Source organism: Scardinius erythrophthalmus (genome assembly GCF_964197995.2).
Source record: "Scardinius erythrophthalmus genome assembly, chromosome: 11".
Lineage (NCBI taxonomy): Eukaryota > Metazoa > Chordata > Actinopteri > Cypriniformes > Leuciscidae > Scardinius > Scardinius erythrophthalmus.
In genome coordinates, this window is record NC_138231.1 from 42,751,079 (window position 1) to 42,772,243 (window position 21,165).

At 38.1% G+C, this 21,165-nt stretch overlaps 1 protein-coding gene across 2 annotated transcripts in view; it reads left to right on the forward strand.

Moving 5' to 3' along the window:
* cdk19 (cyclin dependent kinase 19) overlaps nucleotides 1–21,165 on the forward strand; it is a 55,262-nt gene that overhangs the window by 24,130 nt on the left and 9,967 nt on the right. The window contains exons 3-13 of one of the 2 annotated variants that reach the window (XM_081378269.1): nucleotides 3,768–3,878; nucleotides 5,580–5,720; nucleotides 8,430–8,487; nucleotides 9,180–9,311; nucleotides 9,388–9,531; nucleotides 10,784–10,853; nucleotides 11,554–11,626; nucleotides 13,883–13,980; nucleotides 14,635–14,713; nucleotides 18,352–18,567; nucleotides 19,570–20,700. In XM_081378269.1, coding sequence (XP_081234395.1) covers nucleotides 3,768–3,878; nucleotides 5,580–5,720; nucleotides 8,430–8,487; nucleotides 9,180–9,311; nucleotides 9,388–9,531; nucleotides 10,784–10,853; nucleotides 11,554–11,626; nucleotides 13,883–13,980; nucleotides 14,635–14,713; nucleotides 18,352–18,567; nucleotides 19,570–19,707 — 1,260 coding nt within the window. In that variant the 3' untranslated portion in view covers nucleotides 19,708–20,700. Of the gene's footprint in view, nucleotides 1–3,767; nucleotides 3,879–5,579; nucleotides 5,721–8,429; nucleotides 8,488–9,179; nucleotides 9,312–9,387; nucleotides 9,532–10,783; nucleotides 10,854–11,553; nucleotides 11,627–13,882; nucleotides 13,981–14,634; nucleotides 14,714–18,351; nucleotides 18,568–19,569; nucleotides 20,701–21,165 lie in introns of those variants that run through there. The other variant, XM_081378270.1, reaches the window with a different exon arrangement.

The following is a 21,165-nucleotide window of genomic DNA, read 5'->3' on the forward strand; positions in this document are numbered from 1 at the left end:
TATCAACCTCCTTTGTTTTCGTCTCAGGAGGCTGTATCTAATTCACCGTCAGTTCAAGCCTATATTAACCGCTGTAAGCGCACTTGGAGGAGAGTGAGAATTGCACTTCGCCGCTCGAACACTCGCATGAGCATCACTGCCAATAAGCGTCGAGTCAAGAGTCCGCGCTACCTTCGTGGGCAGCGCGTTTGGCTTTCCACCGCAAATTTACCCTTACATTCCGATTCCCGCAAGTTGGCACCTCGCTTTATCGGGCCATTTCGTATTATTAAGGTCATTAATCCTGTCGCGGTACGCCTTCGCCTCCCATCCTATCTTCGTCGAGTCCATCCAGTTTTCCATGTTTCGCATATTAAGCCCGTTGTGCGTGCGCCTTCTCGTCCTGTCTGTCCGCCGGTTCGTATTGATAATTCTCCTGTCTACAGGGTTCGTCGTATCCTTGACATGCGCCGCCGGGGTCGTGGTCACCAATACTTAGTCGATTGGGAGGGGTATGGGCCGGAGGAGAGAAGCTGGATTCCCTCCCGGGACGTCCTGGACCCCTCGCTCATTGATGATTTCCTCCGCTCTCGCCAGCTCTCCTCCTCGGGAGCGCCAGGGGGCGCTCGTTGAGGGGGGGGGGGTACTGTCATGATCTGGGTTCCTTCTTCCTCTGTCTCCCTCTTGTGGCCACATCTCACTTTTTCACTACACCATCACCCTGGTCTCATCAGTACCAGCTGTTCCCATTTATCCTTAATCTCCGCTCATTCATCTCACCTGTTTCCCCTTTCCCCCTGATGTTTCCTGCTATTTCTAACTCTCTCTTTCTCTGCCTCTTTGTCAGTTTATTCCGATCTATCTAATGCTGAAGACGCTTCTCTTACCTTTCTTGTCAACGTATCGAGTCCTGTCCTGTCCTGTCGTGTCAAGTCCTGTGTGGTTCGTGAGGAGGCTTGTCCTCGAGACAGTTATCTCTTCCTTTCTCTTGCTGGCTCACTGTACTCTGCCCTGCCAATTCAGACGCTGAGTTCCTGATCTAGACGCGGTATCCAGCCTACGGTAGCCTACCATCTCTCTCGGCGGACTTCGCCTCTCACTACAGTCTACTCGGTGCTCTACTTCGCCTGACGCCTCACTGCGCATCCTGAGTTCCAGTAATTTCTGCCACCAGCGGTTTATGTTGATTTCTACAAAGCGAAGTTTTCCGTTGACTGTTTCCTGAGAATCCTGAGAAGATTTATGTTCTTTACTGTTTCAGTGATTCGCTTCTCATTTCCATTAAAGACTGTATAATTGTCAATCTCGCTTTTTGGTCCTCTATCTCTCATTATAACAAACAAACCAGACTAACACAAACGCATGACAAACCGGGAATGTCAGAGCTCTGTCACCAAACTAGATATAAACCAAACAGAGGTGACAGAACCCTGACAATTATGGGTGTTGAAGTGTTGATGCCTCTTTGGCAAAAGAAGACAACAGCCTTTTTTCCTGTTTTCTCTAGGTAGGTAGCGCCTTTCTACTGCATAGGCATCCAAGTTTTATTGAAAGTCCATTTTGCCAGCGGTGAAGTATCCCTTTTAATGACCTATTAACAGTAGTTATTATTTATTATCAGACCGTTTCATCGTAGCGACTTACAGCAGGGCCTACAGGTCTTAGACAAAACATTTTCATATGACGTGTTTTAAATCACTCACCATGTTTTAATAGGCTTACATTTAGGACTTGGCTTGGTCACTTGAATATTTTGGCAATTAGATACTCTACTAATAATGACTCAGATTGTTTTCTTTTTTAAATGTTCTACTGTCAACTCTTGGTGTATATTTACAAGGCATATGCTTCAGTCAAGGTTTTTACTTTTCTTACACATTTCTGGGAATCTGGTGAGATTAGGGTGTATTGCTGGAACCCTCATTTTCATAGTTTTTTATTTTATTTCCCCAGTATTACTGTAACTGTAGCAATTGTTTACTACTGTACTCTTCTGTTAATTTACTGCTTTGAATTGAATAACAATTGCTTGGCAACATTTTTTTGGGAGTTTTAGATTATACATATAACCGTTCCACTGTACCCAGATAGCAACATTGTTTCGGCCCAGATCCGGCCCACATCTGGCACTTGTGGAATGCGGATCTGGCCCACATGCAGCGTGGAATGACGGCACTTGAGCGGCTCACTCCTGTTTGCCAGATCTGGGCCACAAGCAGGCCATAGCAATGCCACATGTCAGCCAAGAGCAAAGAAATAAACCAGAACTGGACCTTATCTGAGCCACAAAATATGTGTATATTAAATATGGAGTCATCTCAGCCTTAATAAGCCTGTTAACAAGCAGAATCACTGAAGGAAAGAAGAGAACAGAAAAAGAGACGAGTAGAAACTCAAGAACTACAACTGACTTCAGCCACAGTCTTAGATGAAATCAACTGAAGAGAAAAGAAGACATTAAATCTCTGAAGATCTCAGCAGAGGAGGATTAAACACCTCCACAAACAGCATTACCAGCTTCACTTATTACTAACCAGACTGACTTTATTTCTGTCAGACGTCTACAAAAGTTTTTATAGAGAATTAACAGCGGTTTAAATCTAATGTGTTTCATTTGAAGTCACCATAACAGTGATCAGTGTTTCCATTAGTTGGGCTCTTAACTCTTATTATATCTTTTGTTTTGTTTTTGGCTGCTATGACAGTGTGTTTCTCAAACACATTTGCAGCAGCAAATAAAGCTAAAGTGAAATGAAATCAGGTGATCATGGTTAGCTGTTGATGGATTTATAATGATCATGAAATAACCTGTTTCACTGATGTCTTAGGAATATAACAATTGTGTTGATCCATTAATATGTTCACATCACAAACCCTGTGTCACTGCAGCATGAGATCCAGCAATAATAAGATCTGGCAAACAGGAGCGGTCCGCCCAAGTGCCGTCATTCCACGCTGCATGTGGGCCAGATCCGCATTCCACAAGTGCCAGATGTGGGCCGGATCTGGGCCGAAACAATGTTGCTATCTGGGTACTGTATTGGACTGTATTGGAATTGTATTGTATCAGACTTTGTGTCTGACTTGCATTTCGACAAAATAAACAAAAACACGGAGTGATTTTGCTAAACTAACAGTTTAAACTAAACTAATACAAGATGAAGGCATCAGCTACCACAACATTAAAAAAGTTACCATAGTATAAACACCTATAATATTAAATTAATACATATAAAAACACAAACCACATTCTCACCTATGAAAGATTATCCCATCTCTTCAAGAATTTAAATATCGGCGGATTCACAACCAGAAGCTGCGCAGTGTTGTGGCATCATTAATTCTTACTGTGAGTGACAACACCCACGTGTCTGAAGCAGTCGAATGTGGCATCTAGGTATACATATCTATGGTTCAGTGTTTGTTCTGCATTATCTGATGTAAATGCCCTGTACAAAATACATGTATTTGTATCAAAGGTGGGTAACACTTTATTTTACAGTGTCCCTGCTACTAACCTTACATGTACTATAAGTTAAAAATAGTAAGTAAAGTAAAAGTATGTATAAGTAAAAATGTATAAGTAAATTATGCATAATTCCAAGCAACTAACCCTAAACCAAACCCTAACCCTAATTATGTAGTAAGTACAAGTTGCTAATTAATAATACTCAGTAATTAAACGTATAATTGCACTGTAACAAGGACACCTTAAAATAAAGTGTTAGCCAAAGATGTTTGGAGAATAAACAGGTGAATAAACGACTATGTTTTTTCTCTGTCTGCAGTTACTGAGAGAGCTGAAGCATCCAAATGTCATCGCCCTGCAGAAAGTTTTTCTTTCTCACAGTGACCGCAAGGTCTGGCTCCTGTTTGACTATGCTGAGCATGACCTGTGGGTGAGTATATACTGTATACAAATGTTTTGTATTTTAATACTTTTTTACCATGTACATTATTAGGTTCAGCAATGCTTTAATAGTTACACTTTAGTTTTTATCTTATGCACCAATTTCTATTTCTTTTCCCCCCCCCCATTTCATTTTGGGTTCAGTTTTGTATGACTTTCTTTCTTTTCTTCTTTCTTCTAAACACAACAGCAGATGTTTAGCAGAATGTCTGAGATGTGCTCTTCCATGCAATGTAAGTGGATTGGGACTGGGGTTCAAAAAGCATCACAAAACAAGTCCATACTTGTAAATTATATTCAAGGTCATCTAAATTCATACGATAGCTTTGCGTGAAATTGACTGAAACTTAAGTTATTTCAGGTATTCACACAACATTTCCCATTGAAAAGGTAGCTTAATAGCCACTTTCATTTTTAGGAAGAGAGCAACTTGGACATTCTGCTATAACAAACTCTTTTTGTGCTCCACAGAAGAAAGAAAGTCAAATGAGTTTCAAAAGACATGAGATTGAGTAAATGATGAGTAAATTAAGTTGTCATTTTTGGTTTAAATAATCCTTTGAGAAATTAGCTGAGGAAGCTACTGAACAATTTACTAGTTATTTATATCTAAAATATTCAAAATCTTTGAGAAAACAAGTCACAAAAGCTTTCATAGCAACACAACGTTTTAGTTACACCTTCAGTATAGTTTGTGTACCGTATCTTAGCGCCAGTCCACACAGAAAGCATTTTTGTGATCCACTGCTGTGCTGTGTCATTGTTTTTCTATGTAAACATGAGCTAGACGACCTCTGCGCATTATGTGTCACTCTGTCAAGTTAAGAGAAGTTCAACTTTGTCAGAGCTGATATCCTCATGAACAGTTCTTCGACATGTAGCGCAGTTGCGCAGTGCTTTCTGTGTCTGAGCTTCTGGTCCTTTCCCGATCATGTCTCCTGTCTTCCACTTTTCGTACAGTCCAGCTTCAATAAAGGCAAAAATAACACAGACACACACACACACACACACACACACACAAAAAGAAAAATCAGAAAAAAAGTTATTCTTTTAAAAACATATCTCTGGCTTCTTTTTTATTTATCATCATTGCGCCTCTGCAGTTTTGTTGTTTGGATCTTAAAGGTTTTAAGTGTGTATATATATATGCATATTTATATATATATATATATATATATATATATATATATATATATATATATATATATATATATATATATATATATATATATATATATATATTTTTTTTTTTTTGTGGGTGTGTGTGCAAATATCATGAATTATTTATTCATAAATATCATTTCAATAGTATTTGTTAAACTGATTTTTATGTAAACTGGTAGAATTATCTGTTATTTTAAGAGAACTTTGACCTTGACACTCAGTCATTACACATGCAAGTGATCCTCGCTCTGTGATAGCATTGTATCTGCATATTGATTGAACTGATGGTTGTCACCTGATCAGTGAAAAAGGTTGCAAAGTCATCCGTAATGAGAGAGAGGTGAGGTGGAGGAGGACAGGAGAACAGTTCGCAGGTGTTACTGGTAAACATCACTGATCTTGAATTGGTGGTGTGTGACCTTGGCAGCAGAAACACAAGAGGAAAAAGATTTCTTGTGATCATATAAGAGCTCATGCCTATTCACAACTGTCACAAACTCAGTTTTTACCCATTCTTATGTTGCAGCACATCATAAAATTTCATCGAGCATCAAAGGCCAACAAGAAGCCCATGCAACTACCGAGGGGGATGGTGAAGTCACTGCTTTACCAAATCTTAGACGGCATCCATTACCTGCATGCCAACTGGGTCCTGCACAGGGACCTGGTGAGTACTAAACACAAGGTCGTTGGTCACAGAGGCTGATGCACAGATCCGATCTTTCAACACGTATCTGATTTATTTTGTAAATTTTCCCTTGGAATTGGTTGACAGTGTGAATGCTTTATCGTTTATTAGAATGCCGTCACCATTGTTGAGGTTTGTATAATAAGTGCTAAAGTGTCTCAATGTCCATTTAAACAGTTTAACAACAAAAGATGTAGTCTTTGAAAGATTATCAGTGTTTATGTTGTCACAATGTTAATGCATTAATTATCTTTTTCACAAAAGCTGTATTTAACATAATTCTATTAAGTCCCACATCTTCTTACATTCATTTGAATGTTACAAATGCATACAACTTTAATTGATCTGCTTTATCTTAAATCGCTATCTTTGCCAATGCATAAGTGTTGTCTGATAACACTACTGCATTTGCTGAAAGAGAATATATTTACTTAAAGTGCCCCTATTATGGATTTTTGAAAATGACCTTTCATGTAGTGTGTAACAGCTTTTCACAAAATGATGAAAACATCTACATAATCTACATACTATACGTCTACATGTATTGAAGGTGTTTTGGCTTATTTAAAACATTGCCCATTTTCCAACCATCTATGCAAATTGTTTTACATAAGAAAATATTTTACAGTCTAAGTAAGAAGAAAGTAAAGTTGTATTTTGACTGTATTAGGCTATTTTTTTCTGGTTTTGTTGCAGTGATAGACACTGAAACAGAATTTGACTTACTCAGTCCATCCCTGGATCTTCCAATCTTAACTAAACTAAAATGTGTGTGTAATGTTCAGCTGCTGTTAATGGTGACTGATATGGATTGAATCCAATGGAAAGTTGTCGCTGTCTGATTGTCTCTCCGCTGTTGTGTAATCCCATCAATCCATGGTGTGTGTGGATCAATAGCATGCTCTGTGTCATTAACCCAGTTGTATATAAGAGAAATAGACTTTGTTAGACTGCTCAACAACTGACTTAGAGTCAACATGAATTATAAATGTGATCTGTCAGCAGGATATTCAATGCTTTTGTTTTTTAGAAGCATGTTTCTTTTTTTACTGTCCTCAGACACAATTCGTGCAGTTTACAGTGTTAATGGAATAGTTCACCCAAAAAAAGGGAAAATTATTTCATTATTTACTTTCATTCCAAACCCATATGCTTTTTCAGACAACAATATTGCATATAAACACACACACACACACACATATACATATATATACACACATATACACACACATACATATACTGTGTATATATATATATATATATATGACATGATGTTGTTAATGTGATGTTAAGCATATGGATTACATGAAGGTGAGTAAATAATGATAGAATATTTATAGATAATTCTATTTTGGGTGAACTATTCTTTTAACGGAGGCATCGAACGTATTTGTGAAATTAGTAGAAACTTCAAACTTGCATAAGATTAATTATATACAAAACTCCAGTGATGTCTGTCATCATTTTACTCAACCTCATGTCATTCCTGTCACGAATAGGTGGCTGTAATCAACTGTCAGACGACAGAGACGATAAAGAAGACTTTAATCCAAGGATTCTCATGAAAACATACAACCATATCACATAGAACTCTAAATATTACACAACAAGAAACAGAGGGTTTAAATACATAGCAAACAAGAGGAACTAACGAGACTAATTAACACAACACACCTGAAACGAGGAACCTAATTAATTAGCAACCAAGGAGACAAACAGGTAGGGAACAGAGGAGAACTGATAAACAGACTAGAAGAACAACACAACACACCTGAAATGAGGAACCTAATTAATTAATTTAGACTAGAAGTTTAACAAACTCAGAAATGAACAGGGAAACATAACAAACATAACCCCCCCACCCAATTGCAGAAACCGTATGGTTGCTGTTCCCATAGCAACATACCCTCATTAAGACTCATAGAAACTCAAGAGTCTTGGAATAATTAGAAGACACTGACCATTACTGATGCAACAATCAGTCACCCACAACCACATGCAGTAAATCTAATGTCTCTGTGTCTTTCTGTCCGTACGTTTTTATTTGATTATATTTAAAGGTAAAGTATATCATTTCTGTGTTAGTGGCACCAAACATACAGAAACCAGTGTCATGAAATAATTTGTGATCTCTTGAAAACATGACAGAAAAATAATTTTGTGCCATTTGGAAATGTAATTATTTTTGCAGTTCTGTTTGGTGTTGCTAGTACTAATCCTACTAAATAATATATAAAAAATTGAATATGAGAATCTATGAAATATAGTATGCAGTTTTCTCCGGCATAGAAGTATATTCACTTCAACATGGCCTGCAGAATTAAGGCTCAGTATCAGCAGTGAAATGAATATTTTGACTTAAATATTATAATAAAGATGACTTCTCCCACAGGTGTTTCATTTAGAAGAGCAATAGCTCAGCACCTGCCTCTACACGCTTCAGCTTCCCTTTGAGACACAACATTTCCATAAACAAAATAGATGTCATGGCTGTGTGGCTCACGCAGGTGTGACCAGATATACAGCCGCTAAGAGGTCATGAGGCAAAAATATGAATTACCGATCGATTTAATAATTAGCTCATCCATTTGATGAGGGTGTTTTTGCCGTAGCACCACAAGTTCACATGACATTCTCAGAGAAACAGATATATAATTTGTGGTAATTTATGCCTTTTTTCTTTTTCAGAAACCTGCCAATATCCTGGTAATGGGGGAGGGTCCAGAGCGAGGAAGAGTCAAAATTGGTAAAAAGCTGCACTGGCTACATATAATCGCAATATAATTATCAGGACTATATTAGGCTGTCTTAGTGAAAAAATGTGGGGAAAAGGGGATATATTATGTAATTCTGCTGAACCTTTTCTTTTTTGGCCAACTTTACTTTCTTTTTAGGTGATATCGTCAAGCTTTAGAGAGCTTAGGCGGGCTATAGGTTCAGTCTGGGTAAATGTGAAGCCATTGTCTTACATAAGGCACTATTCTGGGTGGTGACTATTGAAGACTGTGGCCGCTATTTTTATCACTAGTGGAATTTGTTTTTGTGTTTGGTTACTCTGTGGCTTTCAATGTTTGCTTGAGCATTGGAGCCACTTTACTTAAGCAGCACAACTTATAATTTAATCTCTCACACAATTGTATATCCCATTAAATTTTGAAAATGGCAACTTTTTATATTAATCAAATGATCCCTAGAATGTTTTCAATGTAAATTTACTATTTTAATAATTCAGTTATGACACCACATTATCACTAGCCCTGAAACCACCTGTCAAGAGACCATAACACAGTCATTTACCTTGATTAAAATGCATACAACAACTGGTCATTATTAGCAGATAATCTTCTCTTCCTCTATAAATGGAAAGCTAAATGCAAAGCTGAGTACCTGTGATCAGAGTGGGGATATTTATTATGTTAATGTGTTTGTGTGTCATAGCTGATATGGGTTTTGCTCGACTATTTAACTCTCCACTGAAGCCTTTGGCTGATCTGGACCCAGTGGTCGTCACATTCTGGTACCGAGCACCCGAACTACTGCTCGGGGCAAGACACTACACCAAAGCAATTGGTAAGTTTTGCACTGTGTGTATTTCAGGCTGCGCTATTCGTATCTAATCCGTATTTAATATTCTGTTTCATTTTAGATATTTGGGCAATAGGCTGTATCTTTGCAGAGCTGTTGACGTCAGAACCAATCTTCCATTGTCGACAAGAGGACATAAAAACCAGCAATCCTTTCCATCATGACCAGTTAGATCGCATATTCAGCGTCATGGGCTTCCCAGCAGGTGACTGACCCTTAACTTATCGCACACCCACCTTTTCTCACTACATTATTTAAGTCTCTGTGAATTCACTGGATTTCATTCTAATTAAATGAAAACACTTTTTCATCACCACTTTAATCTAAACTGATCAGTTTAATATATCTAAATTGGAATAATTAGGCCATGGCAGTTTCTGGCCAATAAGCAGACAGTGAGTTTGAGAGCTGCAATACCCACAGAAAAGTGTTAGAAAATGCATGATAGTCAAATTACAACATGTTGGTGTCTGAGCAGAGATTTATATTTCTTTAGGTTAGGAATTTTCTACGGGAAAAAAAAAAAAAAAAAATATATATATATATATATATATATATGTGTGTGTGTGTCTGTGTCTGCTTTTCTTTCCTTGAAGCCTAAATTAGTTTGTTTGTTTGTTTGTTTGTTTGAGGGCTTGCGTGTGAACCCTCTTCTCACATGTATTTGAGTTTCAACAAGTTTCATATATAACTTGCATAAATTAATAGTTCAGCCATGGTCCTGATTGGTTCTTTCAATGAAACTTCCACAGCCAGTTGATTTCACGTATCAATTACTACTTCCCCTTACACCCACAACACATCCAAACAAATACACTAACTGTCAAACACCTAAACGGCACAACGTTTCCCAGCATTCCTACTGATTCCCACCTGCACTCAATCAGCCATCACCTGATCACCTGCACGTCAACATCTCTGTGTATTTAAGATCTTCAACGGTTTCCATTGAATTTATGTTCTGAGCATTTCAGCAGCGTAGCGGATCTAGTCTTTTATTGTTGATTTTTAAGCAAAATCCGTGATTATTAAATTACTCATACCACAATATACGTTTTTAACATCTAAGTGCACTCCAAATTATGGGGACTGTGCAGGGAAGGCCGTGTGAAAGAATCTTTAAACATTTTGATTTAGACAATTATAGGCTGTTATTGGCACAAGTACAACATAAACACATTTCTGTTTCTCTGTTGATTTGTTCTGAATGATTCATGACTCATAAGCAATGTTCTTTGTGTATTATCTTATTAAATTTTAGCATGTAATAGATTTTTTAATGCTTAGAAATATGTTAGGTCGAGCTTTTGGAATACAGTTAGGGTTATGGGTTAAAAGTGTAATTACAGTTCCAGGTCCTTTAAATGTAAGTACAATGTAACAAATGCTTATTTTGACTCTTAGCCTTGTTAAATGTCACTGCGTGCTATTATATAATGTTTGTTTGTAATTCCTAGATAAAGACTGGGAGGATATCCGGAAAATGCCAGAATATCCTACTTTACAGAAAGATTTCAGAAGAACCACGTGAGTACTGTGCTCTGTTCCAGAGAAACACCAAATGTATTTTCAACAGCAAAAACAAAATGAGTGTTGATTATCATGATTTATATTCATTTATGTGAGTGTTTAACTTTAAACAAGTCTATCAATTCAGTGCTGTACTGTTTGAACACAGTTAACTTAGTGTATATACTGTATATATTTCATGTAATGATGTAAAAGGCTAGACTTAGAATTTTCAAACAAAATGAAATAGTATGTGCACATCCCAAAAAAAATTGAGCAGGTGCGTGACCAAAAGCTTTTAAGACGGCCTTCAAATAAGATCTAAATGACAGCACAATCCTCTCAAACATTCTATACTAGACAAAACATATTTTTTTGTTTTGCTACCACGTTTTGATGGGTAGTCGAAAAGATTACAACTTAAAAGTCTTAAAATACTTTATATCTTTGTAAAACAAAAATGTTTGATATTACCCACTTTTCTTTGTATATTAAAATACGGTAAAGAGGGCAAATTCTGTTTCACGAGATTAAAATGGATGGCAATGTGATACTTTTCATCATTCAAAGGGTTGAAATGTTAATTCTCTACCATTATAACTGAGTCTGAGATCATTGTGGCAGTGTGCTGCCCTTTTGTCCTTTTGTGTATACCTAGATTTTTTACCACTGAGTGTGCATGAGCATTATATAGTGATTCTTCAGATGTGTTTTACAGATATGCCAACAGCAGTCTCATCAAATACATGGAGAAACATAAAGTCAAACCAGACAGCAAAGTGTTTCTATTGGTGAGTCTGTTGTACACTTACACTTGTCTCAACTTTTACTTTTATGTACAACATTATATGCTTCACAAAGACATTTACAGTGAGGAAAATAAGTATTTGAACACCCTGCTATTTTGCAAGTTCTCCCACTTAGAAATCATGGAGGGGTCTGAAATTGTCATCGTAGGTGCATGTCCACTGTGAGAGACATAATCTAAAAAAAAAAAATCCAGAAATCACAATGTATGATTTTTTAACTATTTATTTGTATGATACAGCTGCAAATAAGTATTTGAACACCTGAGAAAATCAATGTTAATATTTGGTACAGTAGCCTTTGTTTGCAATTACAGAGGTCGACCGTTTCCTGTAGTTTTTCACCAGGTTTGCACACACTGCAGGAGGGGTTTTGGCCCACTCCTCCACACAGATCTTCTCTAGATCAGTCAGGTTTCTGGGCTGTCGCTGAGAAACACGGAGTTTGAGCTCCCTCCAAATATTCTCTATTGGGTTTAGGTCTGGAGACTGGCTAGGCCACACCAGAACCTTGATATGCTTCTTACAGAGCCACTCCTTGGTTATCCTGGCTGTGTGCTTCGGGTCATTGTCATGTTGGAAGACCCAGCCTCGACCCATCTTCAATGCTCTAACTGAGGGAAGGAGGTTGTTCCCCAAAATCTCGCAATACATGGCCCCGTTCATCCTCTCCTTAATACTGTGCAGTCGCCCTGTCCCATGTGCAGAAAAACACCCCCAAAGCATGATGCTACCACCCCCATGCTTCACAGTAGGGATGGTGTTCTTGGGATGGTACTCATCATTCTTCTTCCTCCAAACACGTTTAATGGAATTATGACCAAAAAGTTCTATTTTGGTCTCATCTGACCACATGACTTTCTCCCATGACTCCTCTGGATCATCCAAATGGTCATTGGCAAACTTAAGACGGGCCTTGACATGTGCTGGTTTAAGCAGGGGAACCTTCCGTGCCATGCATGATTTCAAACCATGACGTCTTTGTGTATTACCAACAGTAACCTTGGAAACGGTGGTCCCAGCTCTTTTCAGGTCATTGACCAGCTCCTCCCGTGTAGTCCTGGGCTGATTTCTCACCTTTCTTAGGATCATTGAGACCCCACGAGGTGAGATCTTGCATAGAGCCCCAGTCCGAGGGAGATTGACAGTCATGTTTAGCTTCTTCCATTTTCTAATAATTGCTCCAACAGTGGACCTTTTTTCACCAAGCTGCTTGGCAATTTCCCCGTAGCCCTTTCCAGCCTTGTGGAGGTGTACAATTTTGTCTCTAGTGTCTTTGGACAGCTCTTTGGTCTTGGCCATGTTAGTAGTTGGATTCTTACTGATTGTATGGGGTGGACAGGTGTCTTTATGCAGCTAACGACCTCAAACAGGTGCATCTAATTTAGGATAATAAATGGAGTGGAGGTGGACATTTTAAAGGCAGACTAACAGGTCTTTGAGGGTCAGAATTCTAGCTGATAGACAGGTGTTCAAATACTTATTTGCAGCTGTATCATACAAATAAATAGTTAAAAAATCATATATTGTGATTTCTGGATTTTTTTTTTTGATTATGTCTCTCACAGTGGACATGCACCTACGATGACAATTTCAGACCCCTCCATGATTTCCAAGTGGGAGAACTTGCAAAATAGCAGGGTGTTCAAATACTTATTTTCCTCACTGTATTTTAAGATGGTTACTTACTGTATATCCTTAGTTCCAGTTGCAAATTTCAATAATCCAGTAAGATTTTTGTGAAAGACTCCTACAACTGATACTGGTATTGTCCAAACAGAGATCTGGCTTACATAGACTTACACTATAAAGGGCTTTCTGAACACCAACTGGTTATCTAATCATTCAGAAAATCCCACCAACTCGATTATGCGAATTTGGTTTTGCACATCCTTAGAAATTGTCACGGCTGGGCAGAGGATGAAGACGAGGCAGCGAAGCGGATCAATAAGCAGTGTACTTTACTGAATAAAATGAAGAGTAATTCAAACAAGTGGTAGGGCAACGTAACAGTGTGTGTAGGGAAGACAACACCTGACTGAACTAAAGAAACTGAGGACATTTTATACACAGAGAACTAATCATCAAATTAGGAATAGGTGTGAGTAAATCAATGAATATCCATGGCGACGGAAGAAAAAAAGACACAGGAAATGACAATAAACAAACTTAAAGTTCTTGAAACCGGAACAGAAAACACAGATTGTGACAGTAGTCGTAATGAATATTAATCTAATCTAGCTCCAGAAATTGCTGACGATGGACCCCACCAAAAGAATCACTTCTGAGCAGGCACTGCAGGACCCTTATTTCCTGGAGGACCCCTTACCTACATCTGAGTAAGACTCATCCCACACGCACACACATTTAAATGCATGCTGAGTGATCTCAAAGGATTTATGACCTGAAGTACTGTATGTGGACAGTGGACACCCGAACTCCACACCCATAAGTGTTTGAGCATGCACTTTTCAAAACCATTAGCATTAATAGGGGATAGGGATCTTTCCTAAAGGCTTCCACTTGATGTAGAAACAAGGCTTTGGGGATGTGCTTCCGCTCAGGACTCTCAGTGAGCTCAGCCACTGCCACTGGGCGATGGTTCTGGCTTGCTTTCAATGTTTATCTAATTCATGTTCAGTGGGTCTCAGGTTTGGACTTTGTGCTGGCCAGTCTAGTTGTTTCACACCAGACTCGGACATCAGATCATTTTTTTATGGATCTCACTCTGTTAGAAGAGAAGAGGACCCAATTCTCTAGAGTGTCATTCTGTGTTTTTTTGCAGTAAGATTTGCCTTTATGAACTTAGCCAAACTCTTTAATTAGAAGGGGGTGTCAGCTTGTTTTAGGCCATGTAGTGTAGCATACCACAAATATTCCTGTTTTTCCTTTCAAACTGTTTTTATAGCAGCTGAAACATGAACTCTAGTCATTCACCTGTTTTTAGTTGTCCATATTTATATGAGAAACAGTTTCTTTGTGTGTGTTTTTAGTGTATTTGCAGGATGTCAGATTCCTTACCCCAAACGAGAGTTCCTAAGTGAGGATGAACCAGAGGAGAAAACAGAGAAGGTAACAATGCCTGATTAAGAAACTTCAGTTTTTCTCACACTGCATCCAGTTCTGAATTGTGTGAGTAGACTGGAAATTTTGCCCATGTTTTTAGTATCTCATTTATGATCAGTTTTATGAGATCTCATTGTGATGCTTTGTCAGACAACACCGTTGTCATGTGTATGCCGTACAAGAACCATTCTCATTTAATACACAGTCAAATGATCGGACTTCGGACACAGCTTCATTAAAGCTGAATGATGATAAAGCTACTTGAAATCAGAGCTTTGAGTCTTAAATAATCGTTTTTCTGTGTGGTGTTATATATGCTGCCTAAATACAATGAAGATTTTATCAGGAGTTTTCAGACTTTTGTCATATATTGTTCCAAGCCCTTGATTTTATTGCACCTAGAGTTGTGTTTTCAACCATTAACAGATTATTCATTCAGGTTGGTGGGTTGTGATCAAATCCCTCCTCAGATACATTCAAAATGTTTATAAAATATTTTGGGGAAAGTTTAAAATGGGATTAATATAAGCAAACAAATTCCTTCTTACTATTCCACGTGAACACTCATAGCTCAAAGGTGAATATGTCTATGTTGTGAAAAAGAATTGACGCATAAAACTAAGGGCCCCATTATACACTTGGTGCAAGTGTTTTTTGCTGGTTTCAGCCCGACGCAGTTTTCATTTTCACATCCTGCGCCGCATTGTTTAAATAGCAAATGCATTTGCGCCCATCTGTTCGTTGGTCTATAAACGAGGAGTGTTCAGGCGCATTGTTGGCGCGTTGCTGTTTTGAGGATCTGAAATAGACTGAGACATTGAACAACTGAAACCTGTTCTTAAGTCAATGGTGCAGTATTTTTATTTTATTTAAAGGGCGCATTAGTAATATGAGCCTATAGGTGGGTCCACAACGCACATACACTCTGCTTATTACACACATAGGAATGCACAGCAGCACACAAACATGCCAAATATTAAAAATAAAAGAATTACAATGTAAAAGATTATTATTGTGTACATAAAGATATGGTGGAATCCGGTTTGTCCTGTAGATGGTCTGCTTGCGTGCTTTAATTAACCTCGCCCACGAGAAGATCTGTTTGTGCTCTGGAGAAACTTTCAGTTTTTCAGCTTGCAAATTCCGTCATGTAAATAGCGAATCCGCCATGGCACTTTTAAAGGGAATAGGAGATGAGACTCTGATTGATTTATTGCTGAATAGGTTTATTACCTATTCCTGTTACGCCAAAACACACCCATTTCTCATTAAGAGAATAGGGACAACCCTTTTAGACCATGATGCACTGGGAGCGCCGACCATTATTCCCGTCGTTGAACTAGCAAAAGTGGATTTGGACACGCACAAAGTGCGCTTGTGCCCTGCGCTTTAGACCATGCGCTTAGATCGGCCCTAAAGACTCCAGTACTGTTACTTCTTTTAAAGGTCAATTAAAATGTTTTTTCTTTTCTTTTTTCTTTGGCATTTAATTTATGCAACAAAAACAGTTAGTGTAGGTATAAGCAGTTTTGACGCTTTCTTTAGAAAAGTTGTTGATGTCGACCCTGCACAGGACATTGTGACCATGAGCAGGGCACTTTGGTCCTTCAGGGAGATTGTCCCTGTAAAAAGTGTACCGTAAACTACTTTAGATAAAAGCTTCTGCTGAAATGACTCCTTTCCTACCGTTTCTACAGCTAATTTCTAATGTTACTCATTCCAGTGGAACCAAGAGGGAAGCTGAGTGTAAGAAATGAGGGAGCAGCAGAGCAAGCTGCTCAGATAGCAGTGTTGTTAAGCTGTGCACTCGGGCAATGAAGGATGAAAGGTATCCAGGCAAAAGGCAAACAAATGCAAACAAACAAACACGCGCAGCATAAAGCAACCGTCTCACTTCTCCCATGCTTGATTGAGCCAATATTTACTCTTACATTTAGTGACTTTAGCCAACTCATATAATGTTCATGTTTTTCTGTGTAGTACAATATCTGGATGGCTGTGGGTGTGTTTGACGAAATGAACTTTGCAAACACACGCAAACACACATCCATCATTACACTCAGAGAGCTACAGAACTGGATTGGGTTCCTACCACTCAAAGTCCCTTATTTACCAAAGGTTTGCAAAAATCATGCACACATGAAAGCACACGTAATGGTAGGCTACTTAAGGCTGCGTCTTTCATTCTATTGTGTCATTTTCTATGTGTTTCCCCCACAAAACACAAGGCATTGTCATCGCATACCCAGTGCATTCCTGTCGGTATTCAATAATTTCCTGTGTTTTGTTCAGAAGTATATTTATATTTTAAGATAAAATCATAACTACGCTTTGACAGCCTCAAACCACGGCAGCGCAGCATGTCAATAAATGAAATGTTATGATATTTTCTATATATAATCCTACATAGCCTACATGTGGCTTGCTTGTGTCCACTGAGTAAGCAAATGGTCATTGATCTTACAGATTCAGTTGACTGATCACAGATCTGCATATCTTGGCTATTTTATAGCAACTCAACCAATTAGATTTTAGAGCAAGACATGTATGTTTTTAATTAGTGCGTGACTCATATCGATTTTTTTGCCTGTATCTTCTTGGTTTGGCTCTTTTAAAATGAACTATATGTGAAAACACCCTTATAGAGCGGGATGGTGGATAGACGACATAAATGATATCACACTATTTAATTTAAAGGTTGTAATTATCACATAAATAACAACTTCATCAATGAAATGTATATTTATTTTACATAATATTTAATAAATGAAATATTTTCAAAATCAACTTGATTAAAAATAAATCTGTACAGTAAACAGATATATACTTTATAACAACTTCTTGATTCTGTAATCTTAGTATAGTGTTTTCCACAAATAAAGAAATTGTTAAAAACCTATATGGGTATATATATATGGGTATGTACAGTATATATATATGTTTCATATGGGTGTATATAAAATATTTTTCAAGTCGCCAAAAAAAAAAAAAAGTCCACAGCAAACATGAAAAATGTAATGATTTGCACAGTTGTATTTGTTGCAATTATGTAGATTTATAAAAAAAAATTATTCTATTTCTATTGTCACTAATAATATTTAATAATATTATCTGCATGTTTTAATCTAAATAAAATGGGAGGGTCCTCTTTTTAGTTGTTGCAAGCATGTTTTCTTTCTAATGACTTCTCCGTTATGCATTTCTGTATTACTTGTTTTTTTTGTTTTTTTTGACGTAGCCTTCCCTGGCACAAGAACTTTTCACATCTATATATTACTATATATAAATGCTAAATTAATCCTGATAGTTTTTAAGAGATCCTGAGATAATTCACTTAAACCATTCATTTCTCTCTTCATGTATTCTGACACAGGACAATCAATGGTTGCAAAACTTGACAGTATCTAATGGGAAAGGGCAAAAAAAAAAGTTTTAAATTTTTTGAGTTTATTGTCCACCCTGAAATAAAACTGTGAATACTGAACTGTGATCTTCTTGTTTAATGTGGTCATAGAAAAGTTTTGGTTTTTGATATTATGAAATAATAAAAAAGAATAATGAAAAGAATAATGTCCAGCTTTCAATGCTAAAAGAAAAATCATAGATATCCTTCAAACCACAGTGAAATTGTGTGTGTCCTCTAGAACCAGACGCAGCAGCACCAGCAGACGGCAGCGCAGACGCAGACGCAGACACAGACACAGCAGGCTCCAACCCAGCAGAGCTCAGCGCAGACCAACGGCACATCAGGCACTGCAGGGGCCAACACGGGCTCCTCCCTACAGCACGGCCAGGACCAGGGGCCACCAAACAAAAAACCTCGCACCTCAGGAACCAGTGTTCTTCAAACAGACTACCAGGTAAGAGAAAGAAACGTCAGAGGTAGCAGAGGCTGTCATTTTCACGTCCTGCGCCATGTTTAAATAGCAAATGCATTCGCGCCCATGAGCGTGCTGGTCTGAAAACGAGGTGTGTTCTGGCGCACTGTTGGCGCGTTGCTATTTTGAGGAACGGAAACAGACTGAGCCACTGACCGACTGAAACCTGGTCTAAAGTCAATGGCGCAATATTTATTTTGTTATTTAAAGAGCGCATTAGTAATGTGCGCCTATAGGTGGGTCAACAATGTGCGGACACTCTGCTTATTACACACACAGGGACTCCCAGCAGCACACAAACATGGCAAATATTAAAAATAAAAGGATTACAATGTAAAAGATTATTATTGTGTACATGAAGATATGGTGGAATCCGGCTTGTCCCCGTAGATGATCTTTAACCTCGCGCACAAGCAGATCCGTTTGCGCTCTGGAGTTCAGTCTTTCCGCTATCAACTTCCGCCATGTAAATAGCAATCCGCCACGGCGCAAGCACATCTGGCTTTTAAAGGGAATGGGAGATGAGACTCTGATTGCACGTTACACCTAAAACACACCCATTACTCATTAAGAGAATAGAGACGACCCTTTTAGACCATGATGCGCTGGGCGCGCCGACCATTTCTCGTCTTTAAACTAGCAAAAGTGGATTCAGACGTGCATTAAGTGCACTTGCGCCCTGTGCTTTAGATTATGTGCTTAGATCGTTAAAAAAGGGCCCTTAGACTGCCATACCAATATATAATTGCCAATGTTAACAAACTTTAACTTGGACAGTCTCCACAGATAGAACAGGCATTCTTGGCCCTTTTTACAAACCATCTCCACACTGAAATTAAAATTCAACTTATTATCAATCACACAGCCCAAATACTTTCCACAACCTCAACATCATGCACTTTGATAGTTGTTCTTCTTTAAAGTGATTTGAATACACCTGAAATCAATAAGCATGTCCTTCATTTTAAACACATTTATCTACAGGAATCACACCACTGGACAAAATCATCTACAACAGGGCCATGGTCATTTTTGTCGGCACAGAGGAGGCTGGCAATAGCTGAAACATCTGCTAATTTTAAGATGAATCTTTTATCATGCCTGGCAATCATCATTATATAAAATATACAGGAGTGGAGAAAGGACACATCCCTGTGAATGAGGACAATACCTCAGACAAACAACCACTCAACCTTACTCTCTTAATTTGATCAGTTGAAAAGTCAAGGATCCAACCAACAATGCTAAAATCAAGACCAAAGCTCAATATGAGGTCGAATCTTATTAAAAGTAGATGAGAAATCAACAAATAAAATCTAGCATGGGTCATGCTTGGTTCCTTCCAAATGCTTAAGTACCGAATTAAACAAAGTGGCCGTGGCATCCTCTACAGTGTAAAAAACAAAAACAGCAGCTGTGGTTGCCACTATTTTACCGTAAAAAATATGGTAGTAACCTATTACGTTTTACGGTACTAAAACCCTCACTTGGCCCTGTATGCAAACTGAAGAGGATCGAAGGAATCTTCTACCTTTATAAGAAGCTCTTTTTTCAGCAATCTCTCAAAACTCTTCATTACTAAGGAAGTCAAGGCAACTGGCCTGAAATCATTTAGCACTACTGGGTGATTATTTTTAGACACTGGAATGACTGTGGAGGTTTTCCATAATCTCTGCACCTTCTGTTTGAATGAGGAACAGTTGAAAGATATGATAAAAAATAGATCCCAATTGCTAGGCAGAGGAAATGAGCAGCCGATCCTCTTTATTATCAGGGCCCGGGTTTTTCCTGGCTTTAGAATGTTTAAACATATTAATTACATCCTGTTCGGTCTATTGCCAGATAAACTCATTTTCTGCTCACAAATAATATTCCTAAAATCATGTGCATCAAACCTCACATAAAATTCATTAATCGCTTGTGCAAGCTAATAATCATCTCTGTACTCTTTCATTGACACTTTAGAATCTCTTTTAGGCTTTGTACCAATAATGGTTTTCAGGTCATCCCAGACTAAGCCCAAATTACTGTTTTGTTTTTTTAAACTCCCATTCCATCTTTTCTTTGTAGCGCAGCATTGCCTTAGTTATTTCCAAATTTCTTTTTTAATCAATCAAAAAAAAAAAATAGATTTCATGCTGAAATACATGCTGTCATTTTTTAACAGTACCTTGAGTGATTTAGTTATCCATGGGTTGATGTTTGGATATACCTTTACAGACTTTTCAGGAGCATTGTTGTCAACAAAGACAAGACGCATAGTAGCTAGCTAACAACATCAGAGATCATCAATGTCAGCACAGGACTCTTTAAAAATGTCCCAGTCTTTACATTCATAACACCCTTGTGGGATTGAGAATCTTCAGGCCAGTTCTTAAACTCTCTGGTTAAACTTTTCCCCTCCCTAGGGCTGTACGATACAGTGGGATAAGCTGGATACAGTTATGATCAGCCCCATCTAATTGGGGAAAAGGGAGAGTACATTTTGTCGGACCGATCAATGTAAAATCAAGCTTATGATCAGAGACAGGAAATAGCCAGACCACAAATGGAAATATTATTCAAACCAGATCAGTGCTT